Below are 13,471 nucleotides of genomic sequence, written 5' to 3' on the forward strand. Positions count from 1 at the left end.
GCAAAGCCAAGTGCAAATTATTACTCTTCAGTTACTTTGAACTGGTATTTAGTGGAGAAATTTCTATTCATTTGGGAAAAAATAATTTTTCAGTAAAATAATTAGTGAATAAAAGGGTAGTATAGACAGACAGTGAGCTTATCCAGAGACAATTGTGTTGAAGCACATACTGTCAGTAGTTAGGGCATATCCATTAGCATTTATCAAGAGTAGTTTGATACATCAGTAATTTCACAATACTGTAAAACCTGTACCAAGAATGTACTGCAACAATATTCAAACATTAACTACCAATTTTTTTTCTTCAGCAGAAGAGAGCATTTCATCAAATATACTGGAAATAGTGAATATAATCAATGCTTTTTGTTACTGCAGACTAATAATAGCATGCAATTTCCTTTTGAACTGTATGTGCTAGTTCTTTTGAAAATGAAGGAATAATGGTAACTGTTAAAAGATGGCCAAAAATACACGCAGCAGGCTTGTACATTTTCCAGGGAACTGTAGCTGTCCTCTGCTGATCTCCCGCAACTCAGCGGTGGCAGCGGTCCTGAACAGAGTGACTGCACTTCATTTATTTCTAGTATCACTTGGCACTATTTTGACAGCTCACAAAAATAATGACCTCATTGAACCTGGTGCCTATGCTTTACAGTTAGCCACTACTAATTTTTGAGGGAGATGGAAAATAAGCTATTATTCTAAATCAGTTACTTAAAACTACAGCTTCTTTTCCCCCACTCACAGTAAGATGTCAAATACCATCTCTGAAATATATTTTTGTGGGTGCAAAGCTGCATTCTGCATTGTATGGCATTCTTCTAGAGGTATTACAGAAAATTATAAACCTGAACTGATATACACATCTACTACCCATTTCAAGTAAAATCTCATCTTTTTAGCTTTTGTAAAAATATTTCAAGGGATACTCCACAGAGGTAACATCAAAAAGAAGGAAAATAAAACTGCTTCAGTTTAACTCTCAGGTCATTTTACCATAAATAGATTAAATTGCCTCTCCTAGAATCCAACAGAACATTATATAGGCTCAGGGCATCTTCAAACTGCAATTACAACAATGCTCAAGGAGATAAGAACAAGACATGAAAAAAATCCCAACAACAACTACAGAAGAGGGGCTAATTCCCATACAAGCAAGTCTGGAGATGAGCACTTAGAGCCACCTCTAAATATAAGGAGGAAGTATTCCTTTCAAGCATATTTGAAAGAATTCAAAATGCAACAATAAAACTCTTTAAAAATCTTAGGAAAATGAAGAAATAAAATAGGAATCCAAAGCATAGTCCATTTTTACAAAACCCCTAGTTTTTTCAAAAAGAACTTCCAAACCCAGAAGCACATAAACAGTGGAATAAGGAATTTGTCAGTGGAACAGGTGCTCTAACTTTTTATGCCACTAATGAATGCTTCCTAAAATGGAGCCACTGATCCCTAGAGGCACCATTAGATACACTAGACTACATATATAAAGATATATACACATCCAAATGCTTGACCTTGAACAAAATGCCTGGCCAGCAGACAGGTATCACCTGCCAGGCTTCAGGGGAACAATGCATGCGTACCTGATGGTGCTGGGAATCGTCCAGTGTTTTGAAAACCATGGCGACCATCCCGTGCGCTCTCAGATGCATTCGGAAGCTGGGCATGGCGCACTTGGTCGCCAAGCTGATTACACTGCAGGAAACCAACTCTGGGTTACAATGACTGAAATGACCACGCTTAAGCAGAGCAGATAAACAAATCTTCAACACAAGACTGACCACGTGCCTCAGACCCTGGCAAACTGCTGGAATGATTCTTCTGGAATTTGTGTATGGCAGGTTTACAATCGGTGAGCAGTATTTTATTCAAGTTCCTTACCAGCTCCAAACTACGTCTGCTTTAGTTACAGCTTGGCTAAAAACAGGATTTTAAAGGGCAGCCTGAATTTGTTTCTTAAAACAAAAAAATCTGAAAATTTCCAATAGTTAAATTGAAACTCAAGTGCCATGGATTAAGCATGAAGCTCTGATTTAGAAATATGGGAGAGCTCATTATGGACCAAGGCATTATGAAAAATTGTAAATGTGAGCTTCCATTGTTATCTAATGGTTATCTAATTAACTGACTAGTCTCACTTACGCCTAACATTACTTACACAGAAAACGTTTTTTTTAATTTATTGCTGCATTTATGATTGATGGAAACACTATAGATTTCAGAAAAGATCTGACAGATGTATTAGTTAATCAATGACCAGTATAATAGTTTCTTTTAAAAATGGCAGCTTTCCCCTAGCTTCCTCAGTAAGCTGTCTGCCATTTCTAGCACAGTGCAACATAACAACTGCTAAAAATACATTGCTTTGAAATGTGCACTAATGTGGGAGTGATCCTACAATCAAGTCTTCCATGACTGCTGAGGAATCTTCCTATAAGAAATTCACACAGTAAGATGTTCAAAAGAACAAGTGGTCTTTCTGTTTCCAATCACAACAGCACCAGTTTGAGCTCACTTATCTGTTTGTGTCTTTTACATCTACTCCTATCCTTACACATTAATTTCCTTTGGAAAAGCATTTTTCTTTAATTTGTTAACTGAAAGAAAAGATTTTTGTTCTGTTTATATAAGTTACATTCCATTATATAAATTTGTGAAGAATTACTTTAAAATCTGACTGAGTTTGCTATATGAGCAAATAAGGAGCACTCATATGAAAAATACTCCTAAACTATCATTATAGTAGTAATTTATTCTTATAATGGTATATAAACAAACTGGGTGATAGAGCTCTTATACTCCACCAACAATATTCATTGCTAATTTCTGAGGAACAAATAAATTTTAAAGTAGCTGTCTTAGAGGCATAGAAAGCTTCTTCTCAGCCACAGACAAATCACAAAGCACTGCCATCACCTCTCTCTACGGATTCAAGTTTTTGTATCATTTTTGTTTTACTAAACAGAAAGGAAAATTCAGGTATATAAGAAATATTATTGCATAGTTATTTTATTTAACATTATTACAATTAGTTTTCATGTCTAAGCAATTGACACTGGTACCAAGTCACAAACCTTTTCAAAGCAAAATTAACATTTTTATGCCAACTTCACAATAACGTGTAACTTGAATATTAAGAGTAAGCCAAGACAAGTTAAGGAACTCCCCAATTAATACTAGTGGGTGCCAGTTATGTTATTCCTCAAAAGAAGATAAAGAACTGGCAGTTGAAGTTAAACAATATCTCACTATTACCTCAGTTTTAGATTTTCATCAAACTCTGCAGTCTTAGGGATTTTATTTTATAACGGAATTTGCATTAAAAACAGAACACACACATAAGATGCACTAAACAAACAAATCATCAGAAGGTATTTCTTTAATTTACAGCAAGGATAACAAGTGTGTCAAAGATGTCTTTTACAGCAAAATTTACTATTTCATCTTCATTGCCATACTGCTTATGATTATTCAAAATATACAATCTTAATTCTTATTTTCAAATTTTATTCTTCATGGCAGAAGTGCCAGCAAATGTCAATGACACCTTAAAGCATAGTCACTTCTCTGATGCATATTTAATTCAGTATCTCTTTTAAATATCGGTTCCATGTTTTCTATTAAGATGTCTTACCTAAGGCAACGTGTGTTTAGGGGCTGATTGCTCTTCAATCCACTTAGCAAGTACTCAATATCATCTGTGAACTCTTGATTTTCACCAAATTCCACTACATCATTGAAGTGCTTTACATGCTGAACAACAGTGTATAACTGGAAAAGACAAATATTTTGACCTAAGTAAGTTGCTCTTGGGATTGATAATAATCTTAACAAGTACAGTTTGAAAATCTATTCAGTTTTAAGTGCAAGGAAACATTAAGATGTTAATAAAGGCCATTCAACTATTTAGATAAAAATTTATTTTGAAAGGAAAGCGAAGTTGTGTTTTGACACTGTTCCTTCAGTAGTTAGGATTACTAGTAATTCTTTATCTTAAAAATTTGTTAAGAATACTTACTTCTTTGTCTTCTTTCCTACATTTCAATGCAGTTACTATCTCTTGATAGGGCTGAGTAGGTATTGTCACAGTTTTTATCACTTTGGGAGGTGGTGCAGGAGCCTTAAAAACTCCATCATCTTTATGAATTGCCTCCTTTGAAGATAGCCTTACCTATTAATAAGAAAGTGCTAAAATGGGCAGATGTTTTGAGCATGAAAACATACACTAAATACATCAGGAAACAGTACAGGTGTGCAATTGTCAAACTCACATTTTGGGACTATTTAGTGCTTGCCTTGCACTACCAAGATGTACCTAAGCTGCGTGACAATGTGTCTCAAATACAAAAAAAAAAAAAACGAAAAACCATTTCCAAGTATCAGGAAAGCTCCAGTAGAATTCTGAAACTAAAACCAGCAGAAGAATAAAATGTTCTTTATATTGGTTCCTTAAGCTTTAGGGTAAGTAAAGCAAGCAAATTCAGTGCTTATAAACAGTTATTTGTTACCCCTCTGCACTGGGGCTTCCAGGAATGCCCACGCTGGTTGCACTGTGGAGCCCTCAGGAAGGGCCCAGCTCTGAGCCATCCATGCCTGAGCCCAGCCTGGCCAGCAGAGCTCTGTGCCAGCTGCTCTGGCCCTGCCTACCAGAGGACACTGCACTCCTGTCCAACCCTCCAGCCTCACACTCCAAACTCCACCTGGCCTGCAGGCAGGACACTACCAGGACACCTTTTGTAGCAGCACAACAAAAGCCAAGGGAGCAATGAGAGGCAAGGAGCAGGCCTCTCCAGCTAGAGCACATTCTCAGTGCTCATTTGTGCTGTTAAATATTTTAGGAGCATAACACCACAGCACAAAATACAGCAAAACCTGTTCTACATGGAGTAGAGAACTTGATGTTAGGTCTAGAATAACCACTGACAGGTTTCCAGATAAGTCAGGCAAGTATTACAGGTTTCTCCTCAACTTACTTTGCTGTATTAGGTTTGAGGCTATTACAAGCTGAAGTGCTGCTTATCTTCAGATTACTTCTTTGGCACAAAATCTGGTATGAAGACAAACTACAGCAAACACGGCATATGGAAAAGGACCTCCAAATGCCAAATTCTAAATGTACATGTGCCAATGCCAATGGGCATTTACTCACCCTCAATCTCTCAGTAACATCGTGTACTTAGCTTCCTTACACAGAAAAAAGAGAGTATTTTAGAAGTGTGACTGAAAAAATAGAATTAACATGCAGGCATAGAAAATGCATGACCTGTTACTCCAGGAGATCGCTGGAGAGAAAGCCTTCTTATGCACTGTACACTGATAGACAAAATTAAAATAAAAACCAAAAGAAGCTGCTATATTACTGAAGTATTCTTTACATTCTGCCTCTATCACTATTGCATTTCAGTATTCACCCACTTAAGCATCAGTGGCAAAACGGCAATAAACCACCCTGAAAAACCGGTTTAAAGCACATACTGGAGGATTGATCTTATCAGTCTGAACAGGGAGAGCCACTGAAGGATCTCATCCAAGTCTTGGTTAATGGCTGCCCCTTCAAAGCAAACTCCAAGGGCACTTGGAGAGGCCCTAAGAGAGCACTTGGCATAAGAAGTTTGCATGCTGTGAGTTTCTCACCACAAACCTGAGACAGATTTCTCTCAACCTTCAGGTAACAAATTTCTACAGAAATTAAAGAGGCAGGATCATATGTGCAGGAACTACCACTGAACATTTGGATCAAGGCTCATTTACTTTGTAACTTTGAAGTATTACACACATGTAAATCATGCTTAAAAACCGCATCTGAAGTAACTTCAGATGCACATCATAACATGAACAGCAGATACCAATTCCCTTCAGTGGTTTGTTCAGCCAAAGCTCTACCACATTACTGAATTAATATTCTGATGTTCCAGATACAAAGTGAAGTCTAACAGAAAATAAAAGTGACTGTCTGTCTGAATGAAACAGACATTTCCCTAACTTAAAAAAGCCATATCAAAGTCAGTCTGACAAGACTCACACAAAATCTGCCCTTAAGTCAGGTATCAGAGTACTTCACAAAAATTATTACCAAGAGATTCAGTAAGCAACAGAACCTTCACTTCAAAGGTACATAATTTAAATTGAGAAAGGTGTTTAGGAAAAACCTAGGGCTGAAATTTCTGCTCTCTCCTCAAACTCTAGTGGAAATGGCTGTTTTAAATCAATTATCTGCATTTTCCAGGCAGTGCAGTTAACATCCAAAGAAGGCTGTCCAAAACACTGTGAGGAGGTAACCAAAACCAACCAATAAATCAAAGAGGAAGAAGTACCAGAATACTACAAACAGGGGTAGAATTTAAAAAAAAAGAAAGAAACAAAAAATACACAACTACAAACTGGTGACAACAGCAAAAGCTGAAGACTTATCACTGCAAAAATATCTACTTTCTGATTTTCTGTTCTCAGGCCAGTACTATCAGCAAGGCACCAAATGAAATTACGTTTATTGACAATGTACAATGCTCTCTCAGCATAATCAGTAAAAACTTCTACAAATATAAGCCAAACACCCTGCATTTTCAGAGTCTCAAAAGAGTAAAAAAAAAAAAATTGCTTTGAGTCTCAATAACACCAGACTTTTGGACAAAACTTTAAGAACTGTTTTCACTCCTGGTCTATTTTTTGATATCCAAAGTGTTGGTATTAGCATTTCTGACTGTACCCAGAAAATGGTGTTTCATTCATAGTATCTAAAGACTCAAGTCAGCAATCAGCACTAGTCCACTAGAAAATGAAAATGCTCTTTTCAAGTTCTTCCTTTTTCACCAGCAATCTGCTGACTTCTCTGTTCATTAGTAAGTTAATCCTGGGAGTCCTCTCAGAAAATGAAATGGAGTCCATTGGTAGAAAGCTTAACTTCAGCAGCTTGGAGAACATAACTAGAAGTATTTTTTTGTAACTATATTGAAGTGATATGAAAGATCCTGTTCTACAGTATTTCCACCAACAATTTCTTTTCTATCAATTCCAATGGTTCATATCAGAAAGTGAACTTCATTCTGAATTACTGTGACATTACCAGATAGCAAGAACTTGGGTTTAAAAAAAACAGAAAAACAAAACAAAAAACAGGGAATCTTGAAAGGAGATTTAGTAAACTTGAGAAAAAAACAACAGTCTACTTACTGGGACACTGGGAGTTTTCAAAGCTGGTGGTGCTGGCAGAGCCTCTGATTCTGGCTGGTTCCAGTGTCTAGCATTATACACTGCTTTTGTGGGAGACTAAAAAATAAAAATAAAAGTTATTTCTTAAATAAATTACTAGTAGTCACTATACAATTCAAAAATGACTGTAGCAATACTGTAGGTCAAACAAGGAAAACGAGCCTCATTTTGCCTGCTGAATTCCCAGCAACACAAGTTCGCAATACCACATGTACTGGAAAAAATCAGATAGACTTTGAAGCATCTGATGGTTTTCAAGACATACAGACCCATTCAAATAGCAAAAGACATGATACATATGTATTTCAAGAATTTTTCAGTTTTCCCATATCGTAAATTTATTCAAAGGCAAAAGGTCTGCAACCTTCCTATAGACAAAAAACTGACAGCTCAGGGGGAAAAAAACATGTTAGCAAACACCATGTCAGCAGAAATATGACTGGTTTAGAATCAAAATGCAGCACTCATATAGATTTTGACACTAAGAAGAATAAAAACACTCAAATGAAATGCCTTAATCCATATTAATAAATTAAAAAGTCTTTTTTTTTGTCTTGCTCAAAAATGTGTCAAGGCAAATCAAAATGCATAAAAATTTACTGTCCTTGAATTTTTGGGCAACATAACATACTCCTTAGAGGAAGCAAAGACAGAATTCTATTTCTAGCATTTGCATTTACCAATCTACTTGCATAATACTGTCCTATTGTCCAGCATTACAATTTTCACAATTTCCCACCGTGCCATGTATCAAGTAAACTCTGTCAGTATCTGCTTCTTCACAGCACTTACATTACATTTAAAATGCGAAAAAATAATTTCAAATAAACATTTTCTGTCAAAACATAATGTATCAAATTATTTAACCCAAATACAGCTCCAGCCCACAGGCAGGCTACATGTGGCAAGCCTTAGGACTGACCAGCCAGAGATTGAGCACCACTCCACAAAGTGCAACAAGGTTCAGGCATGTCAAAAGCTAGAAAGCCAATTCTCTAAGTCAAGTGTTTCTGTATTATTGCAGAGTAAAACTCTACTGTGATGCATCCTTCTGCTCTTCACAAGAGAAAGCCTTACCAAACAAAACTTCAAGGAATATTAGCAGAATGAAAGCCTCAGCTAAGAGTTTTCAGAGCCCAAAAGCACTAAACCATTCTGGTCTTCAGACAAGACAAAAGCCTCTTTCCCCCCTAGATGTGATCATGAGAATGTGATGTGGTCATGAGAAACCTGGATTGTTAAAATTATGTTCCTAAAGGAGAGCTCATGTACTGTTCATCAACATGTACACAGTACTTATCTTAAGTTCCATCAGTTTTGCAAGGAAGCTCTTTTAGACAATATCTGTTCAGTTCAAAAAGTTTAACTGAGAAACCAGTTTCATGTTCAGGATACTGCAGTTACAAGAGGAAATCTGGCTCCACAAACAGCAAGAAAGCATCATATGGATCCCTACTTGAAAAAAGGTTAGAAAACGGTTCAGATGTTAATTCTCTTTTCTCTTATACCTTTCCTAGCAGAAAATATTTACCCGGAATCTGACTTAGGGTGTGCAATGAACAAAGGACGGACAATTTGCAAACGAAGTTTTAATTTATTTTCTTTTATTTAAGAACGATACAATTTCACAGATATCCGCAATGGAAAAGAACCACTGAGTGTTTCTGTTTCTTGAATTGCTCCCAATTGCTCCACACTTTATCTCAGTGCATATTTAAGAATAGGAAGAGAAGGTATAAATCTCAGAGTGCACTATCCTGGTATACAGGATCATTCAAGCAAGAAACACACTCTGTCAAGTAACCTGCCTGGTACAGCATTTTATAGAATCAGACCAGTTTGGGGTGAAAGTCCCTGCCTGTGTGCTCCGTTTCCTTCAGGCCTTGTGCTCCACCAGGAGCCAAACACAGCCCCAGGCAGGCACAGGGGAGCAGAGTCAGCCTGGCTTTGAGCTTGTCCTGGCGAGGCAGCAGCTGGGCCCGTCCTTTGCTGACCACACCATGGAAGCACCTGCAGTCTCCTTGGCTTTTCCAAATCCATCACCTGTGTGTGCACACACACACAGGGCAAGGAGGCCCAGCCCACAGGAAGCACATTCAGTGCTGGGGAGGGAGTTACAGCAACGTACACAAACAGCTGTGGCTGTGCAATCAGAAGGGCTGCACAGCATCGGTGTGTTTCCCTCAGCAGAGAGCAACAGCTGATGCGTAGGAAAGAGTTCAACAGGGCAAACAGATAAAAGCAAATTCCTTCTAAATACTCAGAGCTCACAGGCTTCCAAAGACGGCATGCTTTTTGTTTAACAGTCAAAAATGGGCTTTTCTTCTCTGATTTCCCTTAATCCCTTACTAAATGAAAAGTTAGGGCATCCCAAAGTGTTTTGTGACATGGCACTTTACAACTTAACCATTACTAGTGCAATAGAGAAAAAAGGTTACATTTTACATAAGAAAACAAGTAATAACACCAATAAATGCCTGTTCTGAGAAACGAGGACATCTGCATTTAGTAGCTCTCTTGTAACAGAGCCTGAAGTGCAGCTGGAAAGTAATCCTTAAAATCTCAAATACCTATGGAAGGTTAGTTTTAGCCACCATTCCTAGTAGTATCTTCTCTTTCAAATTAAATAAGATATAAATAAGTGATTGGCCTGTGATTCCATACCTTCCCAGCAATATTTCCTTAGACACTTCACCACTTGCTATCTGGTCAGTCTCACACTACCTGCACACAGCTGGTCCCCCAAAACACACCTGCAAAAATTCAACGCCACTTTCTGAAGAAATATGTTCTAACCAGTTCGAATACATGAATGCAGAGACTTTGGAGCCTCTCTTTCAACTCGTGTGGACTTCGACACAGCAAACACATACCACCTTTCCAACCACCTCTTAAAGCAACCTTCCCATTTTCCCTTGCAGCACAGAATGAGGATGAATTTCCAGAACAAGTGCAAAGAAACTGTGCCAATACTGACCAACCAGTGAGCACTGTGTGGACCTGCTTTGGATTACTGTGTGACAGAACTGAAGCCAGGAAAAGTATCAAAGATCAAATAAATGCTAGTGAAGAAAGACTTTTCAGAAGGGCTTGATCACAAAAGCAAAGAAGTTGGTTAGGTTGGTTTAGGGGTGGATTTTTTTTAAGGCAACTCAAACGCTTGTGATAACAAGCTTCCCTAAACAAGCAACGCTGATATTTAAGCACCAATAATTAAAGAAACTTTCTCTTAAAGACAAGAAAACCTTGCAACTATTCAAATAATGCAGACTTTTCTTTAATAATTCCTTCTCTCAAGACTAACTTGGAATAGATGCAAGTAGAAGTACATCATTCCTTTGAATTCAGGGTTTTTAAGGCAAAGAAGTTCTGCAATATTAATCAGCTGTAAGAGCTTCTGCTGAATAGCACAGGAGTTTCCTTTTTCTCTACGTCTAGAACTGACAGTTACTTACACAGAGATCCATGTCTGAAAGACTGCAAAAATTCCAGAGTGGGTATAAGGCATGTGGTACTGTGGGACTATGCACGTGGTTCTGGGGTGGTGAGTGCAGATACAAAACCAGAACTAATGCCAGGCATTTTACAAAATGCACAGATCTGTCTCTTTTATGAGATCATCTCCAAATGGCATCAACTATGGGTCATGCTTAACCTCCCATCCCTGGAAGCCTCAAAGCTGAAATTTTCAAGAGCTGGCACTCTGCCACTCTGCACATACTGATGCAGCACTGCCTGCCATTCACAGATGTAAGAATAGCAGAAAATAAGAGCCAGGGACATGAGTCACACAGAAGATACTAGCAAAACAAGAAAGAGTGTCTATTGGCAGGCAAGAATGCTTTCCAAGGTAGAAAACAATGGCAAAAGGAAAGTCCAGAATATTTTTAACAGATATCCTGAAAAATGAATCATTTATACCTGAAATGCATTCAGTAACACAGTATGCCAGATGCTTGTCAAAATGACAAGTTCCAAAAAAAACCCAATAAACAAAATATGAATTACCATTCTGTATTCATCATCATTAAGAGTACTAGCCTGTCCTGCATGTCTCACTTTGAACAAGAAAAAGGTAACAAGCATGTTATGCAGCACAGAAATACTCATAGTGGACTGTTTCTTTGGAAAAGGGAAAGGAACGAACATGACTCAGAGCAATGAAAAAGAAATCACACTTCAAAACAGGAAGATGGAGTATCAATCAGCATAGGCTGAGCCACATTATAGAACAGAAACAGAAGTTAATTTGGACTCCAGATAAGACAGCAGTTTCCAAAAGCAGTTTAAAACCAGCACCAAGTCATTTTTGCAGTGTTCAGAATCTGAATGCATCTCCATTATTTGGATCAAAGTAGCAGATTAGTGCAAATAAGCCACTGCCTGGATCACTTAATTGTGAGGTGCTATTGCATTTAAACATAAAACACATTATGCACAGACATAGCCAGTCAACTACAAGCTGTTAATCAGACAAGCTTGAAGAGTATCAGACAACACAAGGAGCAGAGGAAAAAAATGTCACTGAAGATTTTCTTACATCAAACTTCTGAAGAACTGCAAAATGCTTTTTCTTTCTTAAAGCTCAAAAGGAGGTCCACAGGGCACAACAAGATAATGGGTCCAATACCCAGTGAAACATGAAAACAGAACTTAAGAAATAGGACAAACTGATAAATGAGATTCATTAACAGAAACAGCCAATGACGTTCCGTGTGCTGCTTATGCTGAGTTTATTCAAAGGTCAGGTCAGAAGCAGAAGCTATATGGTTATGGTCACTAATTTGGCCTGAAACCTTTATTAAATCTAATTAAAAGGAACAGGGTACAATAGTTTAGACATCACCACAATACTAGAAACATAATGCTTTGCTCAAGAGAACCTGCAGTTCAAGGAACACCCTGGCACAAGCACTTCCCAGCAAAAACGGCTCACACTCATTTCCTGCTCTCTTGGCTGCAAAACGCAGAGAGAAGCAGGCAAACACAGACACACATCCCTCTCCCTTCCTCCTGTTCATCCTAATCTACCCAAAGTGCATCAATCTACTAACAGGAAAGCCTTAAAATATTGTAACTGCAACAAAATTCCAGAGTTTGTATGGCTGGGGCGTGTGTACACCCGCAGAAACGTTTCCATTTGGATCAGTAAAAATCACTGTTCGACTAAATCTCCCAGATGTGCTCAGCCACAGCTCTGGGGTTTGCATCACGGACTCTGAGGATGCTGACCTGACCACTTCCCCACGTAGCCAAACTTCAGCTGCACCTGCAGGGAGCACCTCCCCCATGCCACCGGTTGTTACGAGGCATTGCCAACATCAGGTCAAAATAAAGCTAATTCAAAGTAAAAACTTGGAAATGTGTCTAAGAAGGACACTGGCCCTCAACACCACCGATTTCCCCCTCAAGACATGCTCCTATCTCATGGTGCAATTATCGAATGCTCATCAAGTCACAGACGGAGCTGAGTGAAGCAGCCATGCTCATACAGTACACACGAGCTGTGAAGACAATTTTGCATATTCATCTGCATATAAATCAAGCTCCCAGTGGCAAATGAAACTGGTGTATTTTAATCCCTTTGAGCATTTTTTCCCATTTTAGAACTTCCTACAGGACTGAGACCTTGTGCAATGTAACATTTATCCTACACAGCTATCTGGCATTGCCAAATTACTAAAACATTAAGTTAATTACTGGAACTACAAAACCGATGCGTGTGTGAGTTTTTTTGCAGGGAATTGGAGGATACGAGAGAGAATGTAGTTTCAAAAATACTTTAATCAATCCCTGCTTCTTGCCTAAGAGCTAATACCAGTAGGAACTAGAAGTACAAAATGCCATGCTTCCACCATGACATTAAACATTTTCCGTTCAACTTGATTTTTCTACTTCCTGAAAAGCCTAGTATGCACAGGAGAAGGATTTCCATGCTTATTTTTCATTTGTTCCTCTCGCCTCTATAAGGCGAACCTGTTACATTCACTTTGCATCTCTACCCTCCTCAGCTAAAGCTGCCAACATCTCTGTTGACACAAGCTAGAAAACAGGCATTACCAAGAATGCTGCTACCACAGTGCTACCCAACACCTTCATATGGAGGACACTTCAGGAAGCAGTTTTACCAGGTGGAAGGATCCCAGCCTGGCATCTACCAGAACATCCTCTTCACCACAGTTTAATATGAAAGAGTGAGAAGAAAATAATTTTGATCAGCATCAAATTATTATCTTGAATTGAGAAGACCAAATTCTGA

General features: G+C 38.2%; 1 protein-coding gene across 4 annotated transcripts in view; it reads right to left on the reverse strand.

The window, feature by feature from the left end:
• The window catches only part of WAPL (WAPL cohesin release factor), a 136,216-nt gene that overhangs the window by 19,668 nt on the left and 103,077 nt on the right, over positions 1-13,471 (reverse strand). For 3 of the 4 annotated variants that reach the window (XM_088168824.1, XM_014877984.2, XM_088168825.1), the window contains 4 exons: positions 7,174-7,269; positions 4,022-4,174; positions 3,638-3,774; positions 1,587-1,698 (listed from right to left, as the gene is read on the reverse strand). In XM_088168824.1, the coding sequence (XP_088024950.1) occupies positions 1,587-1,698; positions 3,638-3,774; positions 4,022-4,174; positions 7,174-7,269 (498 nt within the window). The remainder of the gene's footprint in view (positions 1-1,586; positions 1,699-3,637; positions 3,775-4,021; positions 4,175-7,173; positions 7,270-13,471) is intronic. The other variant, XM_014877985.2, reaches the window with a different exon arrangement.

This window comes from Sturnus vulgaris, chromosome 8, assembly GCF_052056855.1.
Source record: "Sturnus vulgaris isolate bStuVul1 chromosome 8, bStuVul1.hap1, whole genome shotgun sequence".
NCBI classification, from domain to species: Eukaryota; Metazoa; Chordata; class Aves; order Passeriformes; family Sturnidae; genus Sturnus; species Sturnus vulgaris.